The sequence below is a fragment of the Symphodus melops genome (genome assembly GCF_947650265.1).
Source record: "Symphodus melops genome assembly, chromosome: 16".
NCBI lineage: Eukaryota > Metazoa > Chordata > Actinopteri > Labriformes > Labridae > Symphodus > Symphodus melops.
In genome coordinates, this window is record NC_136706.1 from 2471066 (window position 1) to 2497365 (window position 26300).

Here is a 26300-nt window from a genome sequence, read left to right on the forward strand (position 1 = left end):
ATTTGTTAAACTGGAGCTCGTGCAGATGGAAGATCGATTGTTTTTTTCTCCTCAGAAATCTCTAATTGAGTGAATACAGACTGCAGAGAGAGGATGGAGGGGGAAAATATCCCCTGCTGGGTGGAGAGTTTTGTACTGTAAGAAAAGGGGGTCACTTGTTCAAGCCCAAATGTGAGCAGCACATTTCTACCTCCACAGCAATAATCTACAACATTATTAATGTCACGTTTGTGTTTTTACCCTACTTTATTTTTAGTCACTCCTCATCTCCACGGTGCGTGAAAATGTCGACTTTCCACCCAGATGCGCCACATTAACCTGCAGAGGAGGATTTTTTTTTAAATATAATTTTTCTTGTGAAGGAGAGTGATTGGCGCGTGTTTGTGTTCGTGTGAGTCTGTCAGGAAGAGGTGTATCTTTAACTATGATCCTTGGCCTAATTACAGCCTTATGAAGTCAGCAACACACACACGCACACACACACACGCACACACACACACACACACACACACACACGCACACACGCAATATTACGCTTTAATTAGCTCAAACAGATTGCATAAGGAAACACATTTTCCAGGGAGAGGTTTATCAAACAGCAGATTAATTTATTTAAAAAAAGACTGAAGTTAGCATGCACAACATGCTTTAAGTTTTGAATGCATTAAATGACATCAGTGTGTAAATTGTCCAAATAAAGTATTGAAAGCGTGCACAATCAGATTAATAACTTGTCACACAGTCTGTAAATGTTCACAAATGTATTCATTTGAAGGGGAAAAAACACTCAAATGCACCATTAAAATATAATAAAGAGCACTTTGCTTGTTAATATTTAACAAAAACGTTTAAAAAAAGTGCGTTTTTCTGACCCTTCAATGGTAAATATCTCCTCCTCGTCCTGACGCCGCCTCACCCCCTCTCTCTCGTTGTTTAGGTTAAAATATGACCTGCTGCCACCAGAGGAGTCATTCACTGTGTGTTTGTTCAGCTATAAAAGCACTGAGCTATTGAAAAGTCGTAAAATGAAGCGCACGATCCATCATCCTGCGATGTGATGATTTTAAATGATGCTTAGTGGCTTTCGGCGCGCGGAGAGGAGAGGAGCTGTAAAACAGACGACGGTGCGAGAAGGAGACATTACATTCTTACAGAATAATTAGGACGAATACAATAATGTCTTTGCAATTCTGAATAAAAAAACATCAACATGGCAACATTTTAGAATACATTTAAAGCACTTAGCTCCATTTTTAAATAACTTCAAATTCAAACAAGTCCATCCTCTATGAAATTACCAACCCGTGGGAAAAAAACTGACATAAAAAATATCTCCAAGTGCGCATCATCTTCTTCTCCTCCCCGGAAGAAAAACGCAAACCTAGATCTTCTCCGCGCGCGCTACTCTGCTCCATCTTTCCATCCCTGCCGGTCTGTGTCGATCGGTCGCTCGAGCCACCAGATTGCAGACAAATAAAAGATGGGCAGAAGCAACAGAAGCTTGAACGGATAAAGAAAAGAACCGAAACGAGCCCAGGGTTCACGCTCGGACGCCTCCTTTGTACCACTTTTTTACGCACAGAATAAATAAAAGCTGCTCCCTCAAAAACGTCCCGTCAGCTGTCTATAAAGCATGTCACATTTATTTTTTGTCCTTACATCTTTCTCAGACTGGTGTGTGTATTAAAATTAGGTAATCTATTTTCATTTAAATAAAGAGCATTTTAGTTACTTTAGTTTTATATATGTTTTTCTCATTTAGCAAAAAAAAAAAAAAAAAGGCTTAATTTGGACAGTTTGTCTGTAAAAAAAAAAAAAAAAAAAAAAAAAGCCTTCTTAATAATCCAAACATGCTTTTGTGTTTCCAGGTGTCAGGTTATTCACGTGCACTCACTGTGTCCCCCTTTATCAAAGGCGAGCTCGTGTTAAACTCCCTCCACTTTCCGCCGAATTAATTTGCTCACACATCATTTAAAACAAGTCCCTCCCTTCCTGACAGTCGGGCCTAAACACTAGTAAATTAGCACTAATTCATACTGATCTTACTCTGATATTTGCAATAAAGGCGTGTATGGATTTGGCACTAATTACATAAAAGCCTAATGGCCTTGAAAATGAGTCTGGTTAGAATTATATAAAGTTTGTTGTTGGGCTGAGAGGGAAATCAGGGATATTAGAGGAGGTTCACTTGGTCTCCAGGAGGTATTAAAGAGGTCATAATGGAGATAAAAATGCACTTAAAGTAAATGCAGTTTTGCATTATGATTACACAGAGTTTATTGTGTGTTTTGGGGTAATGCAGCCATGTTTTTCCGTCTCTTCCTGTTGAAAAACAGCACGCGCAATTAAACAAATATCGCGGTGATCCAACACTTCTTGAACGGGTCGAAGCTTTCACACAGATATTAAATCAGGTTATTTTATTGGGTGTAATTTGGAGGAGAAATCAAAGCCAATTACAGAAATGAGGAGGAATGAACTTGTGGATGTGAGAGGATGGAGGAGGGTGGAGGAGGGGGCGCAGGGGGCTCTAAAGCTGACATACCTCAGGCTTCAGCTCTGATTGGTCCTCGTTTGGAGAAGCTCATGGGTTCATTCCGTTGTTAAGCGCCTCCCCATTTCTCTAAACTACATTATAATGCAACGAACCTCCCTTTTAACCACAAACCGAATTTGCTTTCATTTAGGCCATATATATTTCTTAAATAGGTTAAAGTCATAGAGATTTTTTATTTTTTGTGGGAATAGCATTTCGCCCTGGAGCGGTGCGCAATGCTTTCTCATGCCGACCTCCTGGATGCTCGCCTCGGTGAGTTATCATCACCAAACTCCGGTCTTCAACTCTACTGTAAGCTGGAGGCGACTTTTAATCTTAAATCAAGCTGTGAAAATTGTCAATTTGCTTCTTAGATGATCTTAATGTGACTGAAGTGAGCTAAACTCGCTTAATTCATTGGAAAAGTAATTATTATTATTATTATATTAACACGTAATTTGATTTAACCATTTTCTAAGATATCGTTGGATCGAATTGAATTAAGAGTATTTAAGGAGCAGATTGGGCTGTGCATGCTGTGATTGTGTCTCTCTTTGAAAGAGCTGCAGGATTTTTTTAATTCAGCATTTGTGTTTTTAATGCATGCCAAGCTTTTCTCCTGCAGAAAAAAAAAATCATGTTTCAGAAATTTATAATTCACAATGCTTGCCTGTTAATGTTGCATGTGTAAAGTTTTTAAAGTCTAACATGTCCTTTTTGTTCCTCCTGCAGAGAAAATGTTCACTGTTTTCTTCTCACCAGCTGTGCTTGTTGTGTGTGTGCAGGGATGAAGGATGCCGCGGCGGAGCTCCTGGGCCACAGGGAGGCTTTAAAGTGCAGACTGGGCGGAGGAGGACCTGACCCGGGCGGACACTCCGGGGAGCTCGGCCCTGGTCCGGACGGCGTAGAAGGAACCACCATGCTCCCCGGTGATGATATCAGCAGCGGCGTAGGAGGAGGAGGGGGGTCCAACTCGGTGCAGGTGAATAGCAAAGAGCAGGAAAAGCAGCAGCAGAATAACAACAATAACAACCAGAACCAGTCCGGAGGGCAGCAGAGCCAGAGCCAGAGCCAGAGCCAGAAACAGAAACGGCATCGGACCCGCTTCACGCCTGCACAGCTCAACGAGCTGGAGAGGAGCTTCGCCAAAACGCACTACCCGGACATCTTCATGCGCGAGGAGCTGGCGCTGAGGATCGGCCTGACGGAGTCCAGAGTGCAGGTAGGAGACTGAAGCAGAGCAACATGGAGGGGGGATGAAACAGAGCGCGAGACGGTTCACGTGCACAGAGGAAACACAAAGACTTACGTGCTGTCATCTCAAACGTTACAAACAAAAAGCTGCACCAACATAAATCAGAACAATCAACTGAGGACAGAAAAAACCAAACATATAAAATAAAATAAGGAGCTGACAATCAGTGATACAGAAAATAAAAATAACACACACTGATATTCAATCCAGTTTATAAACAGGGATGTTATTCCCATTGACTGAATTATTGACACTACTGTTGATATTATTGGACCTGCAACTTTTACGCACAAGCACAGAATTTAGTAAAATGCTGAATTAAAAAGCTGACCAAGTGAGAGAAAGGGTCACCAGGACAGATCAAATAAACTACAGCTGTGCATTTTTACTGATTACTTTCACTTGTGTAATGCATCCTGATTTCAGTCAGCACAATTGAGGCAACAAAATTAATATTTTTTTCATGGATGTAGAATTAAAGATTTGATTTTATCCGTCTGCGTGAAAGTTCTAAAATTAGAGACGTTGTTTGAGCTCCATGCAACAGAGGAAGGACATTTTCTCGTGATCTTAGATTCATTTAATTTATTCAAAGTGATGCACAAATCTACGGCCATAAACGTTTTTTTTTTACAGTCTTCATTTATTTTCAGAACATTTTAAAATATAATGAAACAATTATCCCACATTTTATATACGGTCACATTTTCGTTAAAAAAAATTCCATAAAAACAAACTAAAGATAGTTGAAAAGTTTTATTATTATTATTATTAATATTATTTATGGTGTCTGGCTTTAAAGCTAGCCGATGTCTATCTAACATGCTTCATCAGTAGGCTACAGTGTGCATTACAAACGCCTTCAACAAAACAGGAGATATTATTATAGCTCGAGATGAGCACGTGACACGTTAGGTGAGATACTTGGACTGAAAACTTGCAAAAATATATTAGAATATTTGGTATTTTTGATATCGACTTAAAGTCTCGCTGCTTTCGTGTTACATTCTTGGAGACTCTAATCTGTGGCTGCATCAGACCCGGTACTCATCTTGTCTTTTTAATGACTCTAAAGGGATCCAAATGATGATCGCAGCTTTATTACCTCATTTAAATCGCCTCTGATTGAACTGACTGAACTCATTTAACAACCCTGGCTTCCCTGTGATATGTTGACTGTGTTCTGTGCTTATTCCTCTCAGTAATAACGCTGTCCTCACTGACCTCCACTCTGCACAAATATAACACATCATCCACATGAGGAAATATGACCCACCGCCTTATTAACTACAGCAATGTGCACTGAAATATAACCCTTATAATCATTAATACTATTATTATTACTGTGATCCATTCTGTCTATATTTCCATAAAATAAGAATTAGTGAAATGACGCTGATCTGCTGTTATTATAGAGCTGAAATAAGAAGAACAGGTCCAGGGTGAGCTTATAGCCACGCGCCTGTCAGCTCTTTGCACGTCTTAATGCCGCACGCGCTGCTGAGGGTGCACTCTGTCTTTTTCTTTTTCTTTTTTTTAAGCGGAATGAGAAATTGCATTTTCTTTCCTGTGAAGTGTAATGCATTTCAGGCCGGATTTCACGGCTGGATACGCGGAGGGGGGCGAGGAAAGAGAGTGAGATTGTCCCGTTCTTATTACCGCGCGCCACTTTCTCAAGCAAATCTGCACATTAATCATAGAGGCACGCGCCAAACACACCTACACAGAGCTCAAGGACTTCCGGTTAACAATCTGTTTGTCACAGCAGGAACGGGATCTTTATTTTCCCAGCGCGCGCTTAAACGAGGAGCCTCGAAATGGAGGAATAATAATAAAAAAAAAACAACATTTTGGTTAAAAAGGTTCGTTAATTATAGGCTTTATTTGATGAAACTGCAGATAATTTCTTAAAGAAACCTGTATGTAAAAACCGTGAAAATTACACACAAAATCTCCATATACATTTTTAAACAAACAACTGATTTGCTGAGGCACCATTTCCTTGTAAATTTCTTCTGAAATGTTTTTTTTCCTCAAAATGTTCTTGTATTTGAATTTTAAAAAAATAAACACCAGTTTCGTTAACCTCGTGGTTTCAACATATTTTGAAACTTCTGGGCTGTTTAAGTGTTCAATATAAAGATTGAGAGAATGTTAATTATTGGGTTTTTTTTTTTATTGAATTGTGAAAATGAATTGCGGGAAATTTTACACGAAAAAGCTCATCTTTATGCTTTTTTGCCACTCACCTTTTTATTTCCATCATTTGAAATAAGAAACTTTATAAGTATTAGATTTCACTTAAATTAAGCAAGATTCTTTTATTTGTTGTTAATATACCTTTTTCTTGGATAAGGACCTTATAACAAAAATCTGAACAAATAAATTGTTTGGAGCTGATGATGTCATTTTAAAACAGATCACGGTTTTTCTGGAGCTGTCTTGATCACAGACTGATGTCAGAACCTTTTTTAAACTCTGATAACACGGCCTGTCAGAGCATTAACAGCCTCCTTCTCACTCTCTGTCTGCAGGTCTGGTTTCAGAACCGACGCGCCAAATGGAAGAAGCGCAAGAAGACCACAAACGTGTTCCGGGCTCCGGGGTCCCTCCTGCCGTCGCACCACGGCCTGCCACAGTTCCCCTCCGCCGCGGCGGCAGCAGCGGCCATGAACGACAGCCTCTGCTCCTTCCACGCCAACGACACCCGCTGGGCGACGGCGGGGATGTCCCAGCTGCAGCTTCCGCCGTCTCTGGGTCGCCAGCAGGCCATGGCGCAGTCTCTGTCTCAGTGCAGCCTCGGCGCAGGACCACCGCAGAACTCCATGGGTCTATCCAACATGTCCAACGGCTCCGGGCTGCAGTCTCACCTCTACCAGCCCACGTTCCCCGGGATGGTCCCCGCGTCTCTGTCCGGCCCCAACAACGTGACCGGCTCGCCTCAGCTGTGTAGCTCCCCGGACAGTGATGTCTGGAGAGGGACAAGCATCGCGTCGCTGCGCCGCAAAGCGCTGGAGCACACAGTGTCCATGAGCTTCACTTAGTGAAGAAATCATCTGCGTTTAGTTTCTGTTCATCATCTGATCCAAACACGGTGCAGCGGGAGAAACAACCAGGATTCTTGTTCAACTCACACCTGGCGTTTTTTTCCTCTTCTAAATCCCAAACCAGAGGGACAACTAAAGCTCCATTAAGCAAAGGACTGGTTCCGTTTAAGCTCTTATTTATTGTTTCGCATGTAGCATATGACAACTATTTATTTGTCTATTTAATTAAATTATTGGTTCGTTTTGTATTTATTCTTTTGGCACATGCAGCCCTGAACGTGGCCGGGCTTCAGTGACCTTTGCTTGGTGACTGACTTTTTTTTTTTTTTTTGAGGACAAATTCAGTGGAAATAAAGAAAAAAAAACCATGGGTACAGATCTCCCCTTTTTCACTGGGAAGGGGTCAAATGGAAACACAGTGGACATGCAGAAACATCTGGAGGTGTAAACAAACATTAAAGATTCAGAAGAGGATTGAAAGAATGAGGACAACGAAGAAGAGGACGTGACTGCATGTGCTATCCAAGACAAGTTTAGATGAAAAAAAACGAGAGAAATACTTTAAATTAAGACCTGGAAACTGACTTAACTATAATCTGTTCTATAGGATGTTTTGTGTAGAGGAAACACTCTTGTTCCCATTTTTGGTCAGTTTGTGAGAAAAAAAAACTACGTTTTCAAGATTTCTGTCTGTGCTTATGATCAAATCTGACTTTTTAAATGTTTGAACCATTTTGTTTCATGGACATGTTTATAATATCGATTCAATGTAAATGATCAAATAAAAATCATTTTCAATTACGTCACATCATGAATCAAACCTCCTTTATTCCAGCAGTTCAAGGACTCGAGGGCGGCCGCTCAAAGCTTTTTCATCGACTAAAGTCAAACTGTCATGTGTGCAGAAAACCTTCTGCTTTCAGCCGTGGGACAATTCACATCACACATTGGTTTCTTCGATGTTCGATGAGCACAAGATTTCCTTCAAAACTTTGAAGATGGGACAGAGGATCAATGCAGCACAGAAAATATAATGTCATTGAATCCAGCTCCTGTCTGCACTCCTCAATGCTGTCCATCTTAAAGTGAATCTATGTATGACATCATGTGGTGACCTCTTCAGATGAGTGAACTCATGCATGAAGTCATGAAAAGAAACGTTTGCTTTAAAGCAACCAGTCCCAGTAGAGCACAAAAAGAAGTAAACAAACCTCCCACTGTAAGGCGTTGGTCAGGAATGCAAACAAATGGGGACAATTGGAGTTATTCTAACTTACGTTCATGTTTGTATCCTTCTTAACACGTCTGTTCACCTCCTTTCTTCAAGGCAAAGTGAGAATTTTACTCAGCTGCAAACCGAGCAGATTTACATTTTAAAGAGAGACTACATGAGCAAGTCATGAAGTGGGTTAAAAAGAGGCAGGAATAAAAGTGAATATTATCTTCATGTTTGATGCACATTCACTTTTGAGCGCACGTAACAATAATGCAGGATTTTTTCACCAAGGCATTTTTCCATGTTCATCACTGCGTCCGGTTCTACTGTGCTCAAAACACAAGATCCTCTGTGAAAGTAGCTGCATGTTTCAATGGAATCATACATTTCCATACATATGTTAAAAAAAAATAAAAAAACTCCGTCATCTTTAAATGTAAAAATCTGAAAGCCGGAGAGTCTAAATGTGAATATATGCAGGCCAACAAACCAAAACGCTTCAATCCCAAAATAATTTAGGCAAGATTAGAGCTGTCAAATTCAATCTCAGAGAGGATGAAACTGATAAATATCTCCAGGGCTGCAAGTGTTATTCTTTAATCTACGAAGCTTTGGCTGGAAGAAGAACACAACTTAATGAACACAAACTTCAAAAATATGAAGCATCATAGAAAGGAAACATATATGGATATTATTCATAACACATAATCAACTAAAAACATACTCTGCAGGCCTTTTTGTGACACCGACAGCAGGGAAATAGTTCATTTAAATTCTGTGTGTTTACTGTACACAACGTTTGTGGTAAATTTACCATAAAAAAGGAAGTCGTTATACACACATCACGTATAGTGAGGAAGAAGAGGGGTGAAATCTATTTCTATATATGGGCGAAACAGTGAAGTAATGATAATGAAATGATAATAATTATAACGGTTGAAGTTAATCAAACACTATATGATGATATAAGGATGACAGATGCTTCACCATGAGCAACATTTAGTACAGTTACAGCATGAACACACTTTGATTTAACAGTTAGAAACATGGAGCAGAACCAGACTCATGCTGAACACACATCTGCTGAGTGTGTTGGACTTGGACAAAGAGAGACTAAGGTTTATTCCGGAGCATCGTTGGGGCCTTTATTGGAGAGACAGGACAGTAGATAGAGGCAGAAATGAGGGAATTACATGCGGGAAAGGTCCAGCCGCAAGTCATCTGCATAGAAACAATATTGTCTCTCTGGTTTCTTTTGCGACTGCTTCTATATGTTAAGTAATTAGCAAAATGAGCATCAAGTATTTACATTTAAATGACTTCATGGGGTTAAAGTATGAAGGATCTCGTCTGCATGTACACAGAATGGAAAGGTCTTCCCTGATGCCTGTGTGTGTGTTTTATATCAAAACAGAAGAAGCGGTCCGGAGGCAGTGAAGCACCAGGATAAAGATTTTTGTAGTCAAGCAACACATGTGAAATAATATTACATAAATGTAATAATTTGTTTCACTATCACCCAGGTTAATTAGTTTGTGGAAACGGGTAACCTATTTCTCATTGGGTAATTTGTCACACACTGACGAGGTAGCCAATCAGTGACCCTGCTGCTGGTGGGATCATTTCTCCCAGAATGCTGTGCAGCGAGTGTGTCGTGGAAAATGTGAGAGCGAGCCAATGTTTACCTCCTATTTATTCCACACAAATAAATGAAATCGGTCAATAAACCATCCAAGGGTGAATATGGCTCTCTCTCTCCTGGATTATGAATGAGAGCTCATTAATTTTCCTCTGTGTGTGTGTGTGTGTTTGTTTGTGTGTGTGTGTGTGTGTGTGTGTGCAAGAACAAGATGTGTTGATGTGTGTGCTTGTAAAGGTGTACATACGTATGTCTTTACAGAGTTGTGTATATTTATATTTGTGTTAACTAAAAGTTTATTGGAATAAAGAACAATACCGCTATATTTTTTGTACAAATATGTACTGATATGTAGCTTATTGTGTATTATTCATTATTCATATGTATAAATATTAAGAAGGTCACCATTTTTAAACACTTTGGTAATTACACTTCCTGGCTACCAAAGGAAAGTTGAATGAAAAGATTAACAGTTGTTTAGCTTAACCGCTGTCATTTGTGGTGGCTAATTATGAAGCTAAAGCCAAACACAGTTAGCGTAGCTTAGCACAAAGGAGTCTAAAAAATGAGAGTAAAGAGACATAGATAGAAAAGTGCTCAGTACAGCACACATTTGAGCATGTGAGTGTTATTTTGACATAGACTTTAAGCTGGAGCTAAACGTTTTTAGTCAGTGCTAACATTAGCTTAGCACCAAAGCGTTCTGACACAAACATCATTGTGTCAGAAATCATGGACATTCCCAGAACCTCAGCTAGATGTTTTGCAAACGTTTGTATCAACCATTTGTCTTTTAGAAAAAAAAAAAAAAAAGTTGATCTTTGACATTATAATTATTATCATGTTATTATCGATACAAAAAGAATCAAGTCATTTGTTTTGATAAGAGGTAGCCTATAGGCCTGCTGGGTTAACATTGGAGTTATGAATCTAAATTCATGAGGAGTTTAATTTTCTTTGACAGGCAGAATCTCGGAGTATCTTGGAGATTGTTATGCCAGATGTTGGTGAGAAAATCCTATTTGAAGGATTTATTAATTTTGGTTCAAACGAGTCGGTTGGCCCGTGCCGTCTCTGCTCTCTCGCCGACTGATCGCTGATTGACACCTCGCTGCTCCCTCCATTTGTCATTGTTTGAAAAGGTCTTAATTGTATTACATGCAAATGAAGAGATTTGATTTTTGCCCATTATCTATTCATAAGAGAAAATGAACAGAACATTAGTGGGTCACCAAATGAGGGAGGGAGGGAGACAGACACTTATGATGTGTGTGTGTGTGTGTGTGTGAGAGAGAGAGAGACAGAGAGAGAGAGAGGACGAGGATATGGAGTCAAATAGAAACGGCAGGTTTACATTACTGAGCTGTTCGTCTTCTAAGTTCTTATATTTGTACAAAAGTAGTCCTCTCCTCCACGTTTGGACTGTGTGTTTAAGTGTGTGTGTGTGTGTGTGTGTGTGTGTGTGTGTGTGTGTGTGTGTGTGTGTGTGTGTGTAATAGGTCAGGGCTGATAATTAACCCGTGATGACTGAAACACACCAATTACAGTCAGACTCATGTGACAAATCAAAGTGACAAGCTTGAATACACTCAGCCGTCCTCCTTGGTCAGCTTTAAACCATGATCTTATTTGGATTACTATATTTATCTAGATTTTAATCAACTCCTCACGCCTTTTGTTTTAATAAGTTCTTATAGTGGGTTCATCACAGACGAGGATTAAAGGGCCAGTTACAGAAATAATACTAAAAAGGATTATTCACACAGACATTTTTTTAAATCCTGATGATACTCACAAAGCTCATATTTTTTTCCACCCCAGACTATAAAAATACAACTTTTAGATTTTACTGGACGGCAAAGAAACAGAAATCGTAGATAAATCCTGAGTATCATTGATTGGAGGTTTTGTGTTGAAGCACAGGCCACAGTAGGTAAAGCAGGACACAGTGAAAGCCTGATGAAGAGGGACAGCCAGGTGTGTTGGTCAAGAATGAGACTCTCTTTCCTACAAGACGCCTGTGTGCAGCGAGGAAAGGGAGCCTGTTATTGAAAACTGTTGTTGCTTCTATTGTTAAATTACGCCTTAATTCCTTTTCCATCATCATAACCATTTGTTTTCCTTACAGGGAGGAGATAGCGGGGACGAGCTCGGGCTCCATGGAGGAGGAAGGAGGAGCAGGAGAAGTTGTTCCTGTGCTCTGACTCTGGTGTTTATGGGAGGAGTGTTTATGGTGGCCATCACATCATGACTTCCCCTCTCAGCTGATTTCTGCCATTGGTCAAATCTGACACCTCGTCTCCACCAGACTGAGGCTGCCGCAGTCAGAAACACGCTACATGAGAATCTCTAAAATACAACCCGTATCTTTACATGATTATAGGTTTTGAAAAATCCGGCTTTCCACCTGATTTTTCAGGACTATCGAAGCCTAATTAAGTATTAATATGTCATCTTTCCCCCAATGCTATATCATGGCACTACCCCATAAAACACTCATAGCTGGATTATTATGACATTTGAATAAACACATATTTTCCAGAAGATGAAATGTAAGACTACTGGTGATTCTCACCCTTGTATATTTAGTTTTATCCTGACTTTTCATATAGCGAGGCGAGCGGGCCATGAAGTTCATTTATCACATGAAATATCTGAATGTTTAAGTTGACATACATTTGGGACAGGTGCTTTGTAGTTCAACAAACGGCTTCGAAAGGAAAAAACTGAGGAACTTTCTTATTCTCAGACTTTCATGAAGAGGCACTTTGAAGCTAAACTGTTTTGTTTTTTAGCGGATTGCTGACAGGTATGTAGTTTGATTCATCTAAGACTATGGTTTGCATTTAATTATATATTTTCAAAGATATGATTATACATGTTCTGTTTTAATTGATAATGAATAAAAGTGACAAAGTGACAGTGACACATTGGGCAGAGATAGTGAGGGTGAAGACATACGATAAAGTGAGGGTGGGACTCGAATCCTGGAGCCTCTGCACATGTGGCGCAAGTTCTGTACTAAACTCACGACCCCAGAATACTTCAACAAATACATCTGACAACAGGTTATGAAATCTGTACAAAGACTTATTGTATCCAGAGGATGAATCATTGTTACTTTCAGTATCTTTTTATTTATGTCTAAAGAAATGAGGTCCACATTTCATTTTTGTTTACACACAAGAACCTGAAACACACAGCTTCACTGGCAGTGTTTGCTCTCACATCACATGCCTTTACATCTTTTGAATATTTATACAGCCTACTGTTTGATAACACTTCTCCTCCGTGTACGTATCTGACCCATTCATTCAGCTGTCTGACACATAGTTAAACAAACAGAGTATCACCCATCCCCAAATCTAAAACCCATTCACCGCACCTCAACCAATCCCTCTCCCTCACCCTCCTCTTTCTCTTCAGCTGCCCTTGAGCTTTTCTATTACCGCATGGAAAGCACCTCGCAGCCCCTGACAAGCGCGGCGGATCGACACTAAATCAGAAATCAGTGCCAGCCGCAGATCTGAGCCACCATGAAGGTCACAGGCCCTACACTGCGTGTCGTCTCAATCGGAGGAGCAGCAGTAGACACAGCTAGGGTGATGTGTGACTGTGTGACTGTGTGTGTGTGTCTGGTATGTGTGTATCTGTGTGTTAACAAGGGACACACTGAGAAGAGAAGAAAAAGAAAACAGGAGGATGATAAGGAAGCAAAATATAAATGCAGAAGTCAAAAAAGGACATACTGTAAGGGCAAATAAGAACATGTAGTTCAGTTCATTTTATAAAAATACACAAGGATGACAATTCATCTTTCAAGAACTGCACTCCTAGTTATATAAACAAGGAGGAGATATTTGTGAATCTACTTGACATCTCCAGACTAATGAAGTTTTGAACTTTCCTCTGTTCTCATGGGATTGTTACACACTGCCATCTAGCTGTGATAAGGAGTATGACAGCATCTAAACACCAGCTACACACAGTGCTATGGCTGATTTTAAAATCTCCCCCTCAAACCAAGAATAAAATATGGCTTTAATTGACCCATGGTAAAAAAAAAAAAAAAAAAAAGTATTGACTTTTAATGTGTTGTGTGAGTGTCCCGGGTGGGTGCAGCACATACAGCAGAATGTTTTGTTCGCGTTTACTCTTATCAATAAAGGTTATTTTTAAAATATTTTAAAAACACGTCTGATGAGGGTTTCCAAGTCAAAATGACTTCAGGGTAAAATAACACAATTAAAGACGTCGAGTTTCCTAAAAACTGAGGCAATAATACAAATTGTTGGTGTCCTACAGTCGTTTGTACTCACGTCCCCACGCGTGTCGGTCTGAATGAATCATGTCCAAGCGAGGCTTCCGTAGTTTTGAGTCACATGAATGATTTGTTGTGATCCTCCTGACTGGAAATGCGAAATGAACCTTTTTTATTTAGAAAATGAAGCGAGCTAACAAAACTGTTCATTCCGTGCGAAACATTATTAGACACAGGCTCGTTTAGAGTGTTCACGGCAGAAAAGAAAAACGCGAAACAGTCTTTATAAAAAGCCGATAGATGCGGTAATAAAGCGGAACAGTTCCTGTTGTCTGTGGTGTGAAATTGTTATAACATGTCTGCTCACGTATGCTAAGCTGTGTTTATGACTATATGTAAACTGGCTTCACTCTTATATTTCTAAGTATTTTGCTGAGTCATGTTTCGGTGGATTCTTGGTGGTCGCGAGGCTCAGGGTTCAGTGGAGGTAAGACTTCATCTTATTTATATTTATATTTTATATTTTCACAGTGTGCACAAGTGTTCACTAACCTGTCTTTAACTCTGTATTTACATAACGTGTCTACATGTCATTAATGGTAATATTACTCAGGCTGATACTGTGCACACTCCTTAAACCTCCAGAAGCTGCTAACACTTGTGTGCAGATATTAATACTGTATATTTATACCTTTTTTTTAAAACTATATGATGATCAATATAGAGCAGAGAAAGAGGTAGAAGGTGCACACCATTAGCCTATAAATAGATCATTAATGCAGTACTAGCTGTTATGACCATCAATCAGAGATGTTTTTATTTTCTTTGACATTCAGACAAACAGGTGAAACATGACCTGAAATAACCTCATTAGAAGTCAGTCCACTGTCAGAGTCCTGAATGTCCCTCTGATCTTTGTGTTATAAATATTAATGTGTGTTTTTAAAACCTTTTTCCCTTCATTGGACTGATCATTTTATTATTATTCATTTATTACCACCGACACTCGGTATGTCAGTGTTTTTTGGGTGGTGTGTTTTTGCTCTTACGTGTTATAATTATTATTATTATTTTTGATCATATTGTGTTTGTGTTGCGTTTGTCTGCTTACATTGGCCAGGTCCCTGATGTAAAAGACATGTTTTAAACTCAGCAGGACTCCCTGGTGATTAAAAAAATAAATAAAACAGGTTAAAGAAAAAGAAAAAGCTTCTTAAAGTGCCCGAAGAGTGATGAGTAAAGTTGTAACCTGCCCGACACTTCCTGACGTTGTTTCCTCTTCTCTCGACTCTCTGACTAAGTCACTTTGGATAAAAGCGTGGGCTCAATAAAATGTAGAATTGTAGATAATTATTTTCCCAAAGTAAGATGTCACTGTGGTTTACCTGATTAATTAAACTGTGAATGTCTACAATCTGTTTGTAAGCTCAGTCTTCATGTTAGAAAACACTTTTACACCCTCGTTTTCTACAAACGCCTGGACGGGTTTGTGCTGTGAGCTTTTACAAACACACAGTCTTCACTCAGTCCGGCTTTAAAAATCAAAATGTCCTGTGAAGTTTCAGGAAAGGTCTCGTTGTTGAAACTGAAGACATTGAAAAGAGAGGAACAGAGAGAAGACAAATAGAGTTCGAGGCTCTAATCTTGAACACCGTGTTGTTTAGTAAGCTCGCTCGAGCTGGAATAACAATGTGTTCATTATGGATCCACAGCTGCTGATTAATGGTTTAGTGTCTGAAATCAACAACGTGGGAAAGTCTTTGAATTCCTGCATCTTTTCTGTGGACTTACAGACAAACGTGTCTCCGACGTTTCAGCACCAAAACAATGTCAACGTGTTTGTGAAACTGTGAGGGAGTTTGTGTTCTTTAAAATACGAGACATTTCCTCAGTGGAGTTTGATGTGTGCCTGCAGTTTAAAAGGACATTATTCCCTCTGATGTACAACAGAGGTGTAGAGTAGTAGAAAATGGAACTAGCTAAACACTCGAGTCCCCACTGTCTCCTTCTTCTGTTCGTCTCACTCGTCTTCCTCGTCTCGTGTCTGCAGAAAAGCCCCGTGTTGTGCATCGGAGAGGAACAGCCCAAAAACTGCTTCACTGAGCTGCAGGTGCTGAAAGGACATTTTGACATTGTTCGATTTCTGGTGCAGATTGATGACTTCAGGTAAGCAGACCACGACCCCCCCCCCCCCCCCCCCCCCCCCCCCCCTCCTCTCTACCCTTGGCTGGCCTCTATCCCCTCTGTGATTGACAGGAGATCCTCACCTACAGCAAACTTACAGAGCATGACAAGAGCCCAATCATCACCACTGTGTGATTGTGTGTGCACAGTACAGTAGAGTCCAAGCCTTGATGCTGTCCACACACACACACACACACACACACACACACACACACACAAAGCTTTTTGCACCTGCTCTCTGTTGTGGAAGCATGCTACACACCGGCATGCTACAGTGGGTCTGCATAAGTGGCCAGATTGGGATTTATAACAGAACTATGTGTGTGTGTGTGTGTGTGTGTGTGTGTGTGAGGAGGTGGGGGTTTGTTCACGCCTGGTCTCCTCCTGTAATAACCCCCTCCTCTGGGTCTCGTCCTCTCCGCACACAGGTCCACAGTCGGGGGCAAAGGCCAGAAAATTCTCTCCAGATTGCTTATCAAGTCCGAAAAAAAAGTGTCCCCGACAGTTCCTCTCTTCTCATTTTATCTCTCTTTTTTTCATCCGCTCATCCTGTCTGTTGATTTTGAGAGCAGGTAGTGTGGATGGCCGGGAGTCAAAGGGCAAGTGAAGGTGTAAAACCAGCAGAACAGATGTTTTTTTTTTTTTTCTTTGAAGCTTTCTGAGATGGAGCTACGGGAAGTTATTTCTCGCACAGATGGAGATTAACTGGGTAAACTCGCTGAGATGGAGAAACAGCTCATATCTGTTTTTTTTTTTGTTCTTTCTCCAGATGTGCCTCGGCGGGGGACGACGGCCTTGTCCTGGTGTGGAATGTCGAGGTAATACTTGAGTTCGGTTAATTCACCGCCTCGTGTAATTGCACACATCGCCGCAGCGCTGATTGCGTTCTTTGTTTTTTCTCTCCTGCCGGCTGTTAGACCGGAGAGCGGCTGCTGGAGCTGAGAGGCCATTCCCAGCAAATCACAGCCATGACCACCTTCACCTGTAATAATGGAGCGCTGCCGCACACCTCGCTCATCACAGCCTCCTCAGACAAGAGTCTCAGCGTATCCTTGTGTCAAAACAGAAACGCACCAAAACCCCGTTTCTGTCACGTCATCGTTGTGGTCGGCAGGTTTTCTTAACCTCGTTCGTCAGCTGTGGGATCCTGATACAGGGAACCGGGTTCAGACCATCTCAGATCTGCAGTCCTCTGTGAAGGTGAAGCATGCAGCTGTTTTCAAATGTACATTTGGTGAATCGAAAGTTCATGTAAGCTCACTGAACACAAATGTAAATCTGTAAACCCATCAAAAAAAACAATCCTAAACCCAGGTATTAACAAGCTTGTCATTAAATTTTACATGGATACAATTCCCTCGGTTTCCCGTTACCATGACAACAAAGATAACAGTCCTCAGGGGCCCGATACTGGGTTGTTCCAAACATCAGACTGGCGGTTATTCCTCAGTCCTCATCGCAGCCACCGTGGGTTCAAATCCGACGTCAACCCTTTTGCTACGTGTCATCGCCGCCTCTCTCTCTCTCTCTCTCTCTCTCTCTCTCTCTCTCTCTCTCTCTCTCTCTCTCTCTCTCTCTCTCTCTCTCTCTCTCTCTCTCCAGCCGTCTGATCCAAGTGCGGCCCCAAAAAAAGGTTCAAACACGTCGGCGACGGCTTGAGTTCTGAAGTGATGACGAACATGTTTGTCACTAAAGATTGTTCTGATTTAAGATAAAAAGATCACATTAAGGTTAATCACATCTACAGGCGGATTGGATTTCTTTCTTTGGCTGATATTTCTGATCCGATCGTGTGTTTCATGGACGTGTGCGTCTCCCTCAGTGTCTGCTGGTGCTGGAGCGGCTGTGTGTGTGGGTCTCTGGCGGAGGCGAGCTGTGCGTGTGGGACAAAGACTTCCAGCTGCAGTGTCAGAGACAGAACCACAGCGACACGGGTGAGGACAAAGAATAATGATAGCAGCCTGCGGTGTGTCCATGCTCCGCCGCCTGTCACCTCTGACCCTCCGTGTGTTCGCTCACATCCTGCAGGAGTGACCGCTTTGATCGAGCTGCCCAAGAACTTCATCGCGGCTGCTATGGATAAACAGATCGGTAAGATGGCCCAGCATGGTCCCTCTCTCTCTCCCTGATGTCCTTCTCTGTCTCCTATCCTTTCTAAATAACAACAAAAAGGCCCCAGATAAATCTTTATGGAGGCCATTAAAGTGTTCTTAAAAAAAAATAAAAAAAAGATGGGGAAAACAAGGTCCACTCGTAAGGTTTAAAAAGGAGGATGGATGCTGTCTGAACAGTCTAAACAGTGAGACTGTTGTATTATTGTCGTGCATGTTTACAGAAGAATAAGACTGACCTTTATTTGTCATTATTTGGTTTTCAGTGATCTACAGGCTGACGGTCTGCGCTGACTCCTCTCTGTCCATGTCTGAGACCCGCTGCCTGTCCGACCACCAGGACCAGATCCGAGCTCTGATCAACATCAACGGTCAGTCTGTTCAAAAAAAAAATCAACAAAGTCTGCTTTCCCTTCACGAGATAAAGTCAGTGTCCACGAATTCATTACGGAGCCGAGTTCAAGATGTGTTGTTGACATGCAGTTTGTGAGACACTAACGTGACGAGTGGAAGGAAGAAAAGCCGCTAAGTTGTCGGTGACGATAGCTAATTTGAAGTTATTATAAAGTCTTCTTTTTTTCCCCATGTCCTCAGACGGCCTCTTTGCCAGCGGCTCTCATGCGGGCGAGCTGATCTTATGGGACGCGGTGGACTGGAACATCCTGGCCTACGAGCACATCCTGTGGGAGGAGTCACAGACTCCGTCCCCTCAGACTGAAATACGCTTAGCCGCTCCTAAACCCAGCGAGATGTCCATTCAGCACCTGACCACCAACGGGCAGGTGAGGCACACCTGATGGTAGTTTGTTGTGAAGTTGCAGAAGGACACGTTGACGTTTGGCTGTTTTGCAGCTCATCCTGGCGGCGGTGGGCAGCGGCCTGTACGTGTACAGCGTTCTGACAAAGACAGTGGTGGCCTACAGGAAGGTCGCACATGACTCGAATGTTTTACACACCATGCTGTTGTCTGACAGGTAAATATATTATATCTCCAGGTGTTTGTGTTTCTGACCTCTGCTGTAAAGACTGATGAAGGCAGGAGGATTCAGATCAGAGACATGTTTGAAAAAAGAACCAAAAGGATTTAGAAAAACTCCAAGACTGGGATCCACTGTTAGAAACATGCACTGCACTTGTTCTCCACACGGGGGCGCACCTGCTCTCCTTCTTTGCTTTAAGACAAAATGATTTGATGAAAGCAGCTTGTTCGTCTCATATTAACGCTTCTGCTGGGTTTATAATGGCTCAAATGGAAACATAAATAAGTCAATTCACCTGAGTGATACACCCGTGTATCGTGTCGATTTGATTAGATTTTTTAGCTTGCTGCAACTTTGGGTTAAAATCTAACTTCAGATTTGTAGTTTTAATTTTAAGCCTTGTTTCTTTGTTAACATAAAAAAAAAAAACGTGTTTAATTTAGTTTTTTTCATCAACGTTCCCGTAGTTAAAAAAAGAGTTTTAACACGTTTCCTAAGATGAAGGATAAAGTGTCCTCTCACTGTGTCAGCGTGTCCCCCCCCCGTCCCCCCCTCAAAACAAGTGATTATTTTTAAAGATGATTTTCTTTGTCGCAGCTTCTGATCGACTCATTACACCTCTGTGTGTGTCTGTTTCAGCGAGCTCATGTCGTGCTCTGAAGACGGCAGTGTGAGGATGTGGGAGATCCAAGACCTGCCTTTACCTGCAGAACCCACCTCCCCAGGTGAGACACACACACACACACACACACACACACACACACACACACACACACACACACACACACACACACACACACACACACACACACACACACACACACACACACTAGAACTAAGATGCTAAATGGACTTGAGCTCGTTCTAGTCTTCTGACTACTTAAAGTGCTTTTGACACCACAGATCACGACGACACATTCACACACTGAAGGTACAGGCCCCCCCCCCCCCCCGTTTCATCAAGTCTGTCAAACAGGAGGCCGTCCTCTCACATCCTCCTGTGGATTGATCTCACGTGGTCACAGCTGTCTTTATGTGCAGGTGTGTCGAGGTGCAGTTATACAGGGCAGATGCTGTATAGTGTAAATCAAAGGAGAGTGCAGGCTACCAGCAGCACTCAGAGAGGTGGTGAAGAGGTCAGAGGTCGAGGCTGTGTCCGTGCTCTCATGTTTCTTTGAAGGTCCGGTTGTATTTAGTCTGTGGGGATTTTAAAAATGTCCTGGAGTCTGGTAAAGGGTTTAAGATTAAAAACCAAACATCAGCTGGATACAGAAGGTGGTTTGTCTGCATGTGCAGTTTGTACTGTATTCTTGTCCTCTTCATTCTTCCTGTGCAGGTTTCTTTGGGATGTGGAGTTTCGGCCGATCGAACAAACAGAGCGGTCCTTCTTCAAAGAAACCCTCAGACGTCCCTCACGTCCGGACTCTGGAGCTGACGGGGGATCTGATCGGACACTCAGGCGCAGTGCAGGTGAGATCTGAGAAACAAACATCGCAGATATCGCAGTACGGAGCTTTAAATGATCTGTTGTTTTTTTTTTGTTGGGGTCAGATGTTTGTGAACTTCAAGGAGAACGGACTGGTCACGTGTTCGGCGGACCACCTGCTGATTCTGTGGAAGAACGGGAAGAGGCAGTCCCAGCTGCGCAGCCTGGCACTTTTTCAAAAACTGGAGGAGAACGGAGGACTCTGACGCCACATACCTAATCTGTGAATGTCGGCCTTAAGAACAAGGAGAGACGTGAAGTTGTGTGTTGATGTTGTTGAAACATGATTGGAATTGACTGTAGTGATCGTCGTCTGCACGCCGTGATAATACGTGATCTCGTTTTGCCTTATGACTGAAAACACGCGCTAACTCAGTAAATACCTCGTCTCAGAAACACGTGTGCTGTTTTTTATTTCCACATTCAGACATCTTGTGCCGAATGTTTTCCCTTCGATGACGCCTCGTTCTCTGAAGGCCTCGATCGGCCTGTTTCACAGCTCTCTGCTGGGAGATTTGGGTGTTTTTCAGAACAGCCTGTCGTTATCCTCGACCCGCAGGTGTCCTATAAGCCGCTGCTTCGTTCTGCAGATGTGCTTTTTATAAAGTCAGACTCTTCTCCAAGCTCTTCCTGTTGCTGAGCTCTGAGTGGTTAGAGGTTTTGGGTAAAATGCTCACTCACTTTCTTGACGAGAGGAGAATGACACCACTGTCTGCTATCTGTCTGCTGAATGTGCTAGTTAGCTTAGCTTAGCTTAGCACAAATACTGGGAAAGAAGGAAATTAGATTCCAGTCACAGGCTTCTTAAAACGCTAACTTATAGCTTTTATTAAGGTATTAAGGGATTCAATCTGCGACATGGAAGCAAAGTCCTTCGTTTGGACAGATTTAGTCTTTTGATAAGACGACGCTGGACAAAAAGAAGTCAAACGTCAACACTGCGGGAAAACTGCTTATTTATTTTCTCCTGTTTCAGAGAAACTAATTTCTTTTTTAAAAACTTGAATGTGTCGTTTTCATTTCAAGCAACGCTTTGATGCGAGTCTGAAATATTCATAAACTATCCACAAAAAATATAATCAGATATTCGTTATTAGAAAACATCTTTAATAATTGAACATATTTACAGTTTGAGCAAGTCAGTGAACTATGAGGGCAAAAAAAACCGAAAACTAAATAAGTCGTTGAAATCGAGGTCAAATGTTCAATTAATCGTGTTATTGATTCCCCGGCAGCATTGACGTCTTTTTGTGTTGATTGAGAGCCCCCTGGTGGTGGAATAAACAAACTGTGCCTTTAATGTAATAACACTGTTTCGTATAAGAATGCTTTAATTTTCTCTCACGATACATTTGTGTTTGACAGAAACATGAAACAAAACAGAGTCTGGAGAGAAAAACGAAACATACAAAGCAACATTTAGAAGCTCCAGAGAAATCTGTCAGAACAGTTTGAGCTCTTCAAATCGGCAGGATTTTGTTCTTTTCTCAAAAATAAGATCATTTCTCACTTTCTAATTATTGTCCCGTTTATAAATGATTGGCACGTCGTCTGCAGTCACGGCCGTCAGCGTCACAGAGAGACACACATACGCAGTCTTATGTTCCGCTTTCTGTCTCGGCGGACTCGAAGCGAGTGAAGCGACTTCCTGATGTCTCGTCTCATGGCGGGTCAGTGCTGCTCACTCGGAAGGCATGGTTTCATATACGTTAGTCTCAAATACTTCGATCATCTCTGTGGATAGAAATCTAGCAAAAATATCTTCTCATGATCACAGGAAACATTCAAGAGGTGGAGACAAAAATCAAAATATTACATTTTAGGAAAATCACCTCTGCGACGTAAAACAGCCAACACAAGAAACAAGTAACGTTTGTAAAAAGCAAAAAAATAAAATAAAAAATAATAATAATAACGTGAGTCTGTACAAGAACAGCAGATAGCTTACAGTGTATTGCAACAATAGCAGACATGAACACTACGACGTGACAAGTTAAGGCGTCGATTAGGATCTTTGTCATTAATAAACGAATGTTTCATTGTAAAAAAACAACAACCAGTGAACATGGAGGTGACCAGCTCTATCTCTTTACAGCAAGAACAACAAATGAGTTCCCATCGGAGAGCTCCGGATATCTCAACGTTTTTCAGAACAGAGTAAAGAGGTCGACGTTTCCAGAAGCCCTAAGAGGACACGAGTCCACGAGGTCAGGCCTCTCTGTTCCCTCAGCGTCAGGGCTGCTTCTCCCATCATGCACGGGACATGTTGTTTTTTTTTTTTTGTTTTTTTTTGCACTTCCTGTTTGTGTCGTTGTACTCAAAAGCAGTTTCGCTCTCAAGACCACTTTTTGAAGGCCTCAAGACCAACAGTGATCGGCTCTTTCTCCACGTCAACAAACACAGATCACCTCTTTCGTCCCAGCATGAAGGAGAAAAACTAAATCTATGGAGTCATGTCCACTAAGGGCTTCCGTAGTCACTGACTGAACAGCCACGGATCATACGTGAACACACACACACACGTCAAACATGTATGGCTTTTAGAGGAGAGCCGGGGAAAACAAACTCGTTGATCAGGGTAAAAATGACCGAAGACTAAGGCACCTGTGCCTTTGGTTGATATAGGGATTTGTGTTTTCTGAATCAACACACACACACACACACACACACACACACACACACACACACACGCACACGCACACGCACACGCACACGCACACGTCCTCCCTCTTCATTCACAAGCATAGTTTAGAAGAGAGTCTTGATAATGGAGCTGTGAATAGGATATAATGGGATCTCAGGTTGTTGATGTAGATCTAGAAATGAAGCTCGACTTCACTTTGTAATTAAAAATGTTCAATGAAAAACCAACAACAGGATGCTGCTCTCATCGAGCTCACAGTCGTTGTTTAAAAACCTTTTTGTTCTGGTAGATTTATAAGAACAGTGTTTCTTCTGTTAAGACTCAGAAAACCAAAAGTTGATTAACGAGGAGTGACGAAAGCAGACAGAAGCTGCTGAATTGGTTTCAAAATGAGATTTGTTTGAGAGATTGTTGCAGATTTATTGCACAGACGATGGATGCGAGTGTCTCCTCTCCTGCAGCACCTCCTTGTCACCACCAGAGGGCAGACACATCAAATAAATCTCCTCATCTGAAGGGGGCTTCTCTTGTCCGTTCCTCCAAACACAAATCATTTTAAACAACCGGCTTCGCTCAGCTGCAGGGTTGGAGATCTTCTGAATGTAAAGTGTAACAAACAAACAAACATGTTTAAAGCCGGAGGTGACTTTGCATCAGCTGGATCGTGACTTGGTTCTGGAGCTCATTCACACTTCCTGTCGTGACTTCAGACACGGCTACTTAGACGACAGTTTTGCAGCGTTCCTACAGATAAACGCATCCTTCAACAGTCAGTGTAGTTTCATAGAAAGCTTGTTCAGACGCTCGCTCTCACCATGACTTCTTCATATTTGGGTGAAACTTCCTACAGTTAGTGTCACAAAGCTGTGTGTATTTATTCAAACCTGGGCGCCATATTGAATATCTGAGGTGTAAGGAAAAGAAAATAATCATCAGGGCAAACACGTCGGACCAAAGTTCAACCACTCATAAGATCAGATTTGAACTCTAATTATCTGACCACATCATAGAAGAGATCCGGACACATGAAGACAGTTTTGTTAAAGAGTGAGATCAAACTCAGACGTGGTCTCATTCGGGTGATAATGAATAAATATCTCCATAACTGAAACCCCTTTTTTTTTTGTCTAATTATACAAAGCTCTCCTCCTCTATACTATCAGAGCAGATGTGTTTTATGTGTTGTACTGGGTTGGTTACACATGGTGCCTGTATTCATGAGTGTAGGGGGTGCAGAGCATGACGTGTGTGAGAGAAGTTTTCAGCGTGCAGCCGGTTTAATTTGTGTTTAATTAATGGCATTTTGTTCTGTTCCTACTCGAATAGAGAAAATAAACTGATTAAATATCCAAAACAATGACATGCGTCGGATGTTGGATTTGTTGCATCAGCAAGAACACACATCCAAACTCGATTCAATTCACTCCTCAGAGCTCGACTGAAGACAACATTAGCTCTCTGTAGGATTCCTTTAAGGAAAGTTCTGCATTTTGAACCAGGCTGTAAACACGTTTATCTCTCATGTAAAAAACTGGTGATTTAACATGCTCTTTTACAACCTGCCCCCCTGTGGACACTCGATGAACTGCACTTGCGTTGCACTCCTGTATTGGCTACATGTTTGACCGGCTGACGTTGCAGCTTGTTTGAAACCAGAAAAAAACGTGGTAACATTGCTCTGATCAAAGGCGCCAGACGCCATCGACAGAGAGACGTCATCATAGCTCCCAGAATACAGGAGTTTCACTCGTGTTGTTTTGGATACAAACGAACACCCAAACAGTTCGAGGCTGAAGTTCAGCAACACCTCCCGTCTGATGCAACAGAAAACCTCATTAGTGTCAACGATGTCTTCGGGTTGTGATCGCACTCTTTAACACAAAACGTCTGTCTCTGAGGGATCATACTGCAGCTAGCTGTTTACTGGAGCAGCTCAGTAACTTTAGTGCCTGTTGTTAAAGTAGACCCCAACATGTATTCAATCAGTACCAGGATGAAAAAGACCTGAATCCTGCAGCTCTGATACAGTTTGAGTTCCTTCATTTCTTCTCAGGTCGCTTCACGAACCTGCCACGACTTCTAAAAAAAAGACGTGTGGGTGAGAGGATTCAAAAACTAAAAACAACCCCTCCTGCCATGTCAAGTCTCGCTTAAAAAAAAAAAAAAAGTAGCGAGCTTGTCACACTGGCTGGTCCTCCCCTTCTGATTGGACGCTGGGTCTACTCTGGATCTCTCTTCTTAAATCTCTCCTTTGATTTCTTTCTTTACGAGGCCGACAGACGCGTGACTCTTGGTCCTTAATGGAGTAAAATAATCCATCTTAGTGCTGTTTTTTTTCTGTCATTAACTCAGTTTGTTTTACAGCAACGGGCAGATGTAGAAAAAAAAAAGAAAAAAGCAGGTTTAAAGAGAAAGAAAGAAAGAGGGAGGTTAAAGTGCAGGTTTCTGTCGTGTTACACTGTATGTTACAGATTGTCAGTCGACTCTCGAGTTCACACAGAAGAAGTGCTTTCAGAAATACTTATCAGGGCCGTCAAGTGGACAAACAGAGAGTGGGCGGAGTCTGTTCTCTGAGAAGCCACGCGAGAAAAGAGGCTGTGATGTGAGACGCAGACTGCGTCTCGTGGCTGGTCGGTCAGCGATGTCTTCTCTCTGCGTCCCTGATCAACCAGCGTCTGGCAGTGAAAATGTCCAACGGGTTACCTGGGAGGTCACGGAGCTCAGCCACCGAGGCTCGCCGTTCCTTCGGGGGGGGGGGCGCTTCACTGTCTCTCCCCCGCTCAGAGCGAGACGGATGTGAGGACGGGGACAAAGGTCAAGAAGGCGGCGGAGGACGCAGACTCTTACACTTCATCTCGTCCAAGCCCTTCCAGTATTTGTAGTTCTCCGACAGGTGCTCCATGAGACCAGGCAGGGTGGCGAAGGCTGAGAAATAAAAACG

General features: G+C 41.9%; 3 protein-coding genes across 5 annotated transcripts in view; 2 read left to right on the forward strand and 1 right to left on the reverse strand.

The window, feature by feature from the left end:
* Window positions 1–1779: 1779 nt before the first annotated feature.
* Window positions 1780–7644, forward strand: otpa (orthopedia homeobox a). 2 transcript variants are annotated; one of them, XM_079363820.1, is made up of 3 exons: window positions 1780–2809; window positions 3322–3758; window positions 6326–7644. In XM_079363820.1, exons 1-3 carry the CDS (start codon window positions 2773–2775, stop codon window positions 6833–6835), a joined length of 984 nt encoding a protein of 327 aa, XP_079219946.1. In that variant the 5' UTR covers window positions 1780–2772; the 3' UTR covers window positions 6836–7644. The 2 variants fall into 2 exon arrangements, with proteins under 2 accessions (XP_079219946.1, XP_079219945.1); XM_079363819.1 differs by having other exon boundaries at window positions 1781–2848.
* Window positions 7645–14044: 6400 nt separating this feature from the next.
* wdr41 (WD repeat domain 41) lies at window positions 14045–21111 on the forward strand. The gene is made up of 13 exons (XM_079363818.1): window positions 14045–14441; window positions 16005–16120; window positions 16908–16956; window positions 17056–17184; window positions 17276–17338; window positions 17961–18072; window positions 18167–18229; window positions 18516–18620; window positions 18844–19031; window positions 19102–19223; window positions 19869–19954; window positions 20566–20699; window positions 20781–21111. Exons 1-13 carry the CDS (start codon window positions 14394–14396, stop codon window positions 20919–20921), a joined length of 1356 nt encoding a protein of 451 aa, XP_079219944.1. The 5' UTR covers window positions 14045–14393; the 3' UTR covers window positions 20922–21111.
* Window positions 21112–22010: 899 nt separating this feature from the next.
* The window catches only part of pde8b (phosphodiesterase 8B), a 37321-nt gene continuing 33031 nt past the window's right edge, over window positions 22011–26300 (reverse strand). For both annotated transcript variants that reach the window (XM_079364785.1, XM_079364786.1), the window contains exon 22: window positions 22011–26284. In XM_079364785.1, coding sequence (XP_079220911.1) covers window positions 26175–26284 — 110 coding nt within the window. In that variant the 3' untranslated portion in view covers window positions 22011–26174. The remainder of the gene's footprint in view (window positions 26285–26300) is intronic.

Excerpts from the sequence above, each read along its gene's own strand:
- otpa (XM_079363819.1), top strand. The coding sequence starts at position 2,773 with ATGCTTTCTCATGCCGACCTCCTGGATGCTCGCCTCGGTGAGTTATCA. Across the intron at positions 2,849-3,321 it reads CTCCGGTCTTCAACTCTACT|GGATGAAGGATGCCGCGGCG; the intron begins GTAAGCTGGAGG and ends GTGTGTGTGCAG. Across the intron at positions 3,759-6,325 it reads TGACGGAGTCCAGAGTGCAG|GTCTGGTTTCAGAACCGACG; the intron begins GTAGGAGACTGA and ends CTCTGTCTGCAG.
- wdr41 (XM_079363818.1), top strand. The coding sequence starts at position 14,394 with ATGTTTCGGTGGATTCTTGGTGGTCGCGAGGCTCAGGGTTCAGTGGAG. Across the intron at positions 16,957-17,055 it reads TCCTGGTGTGGAATGTCGAG|ACCGGAGAGCGGCTGCTGGA; the intron begins GTAATACTTGAG and ends GCCGGCTGTTAG. Across the intron at positions 19,224-19,868 it reads ACCATGCTGTTGTCTGACAG|CGAGCTCATGTCGTGCTCTG; the intron begins GTAAATATATTA and ends TGTCTGTTTCAG.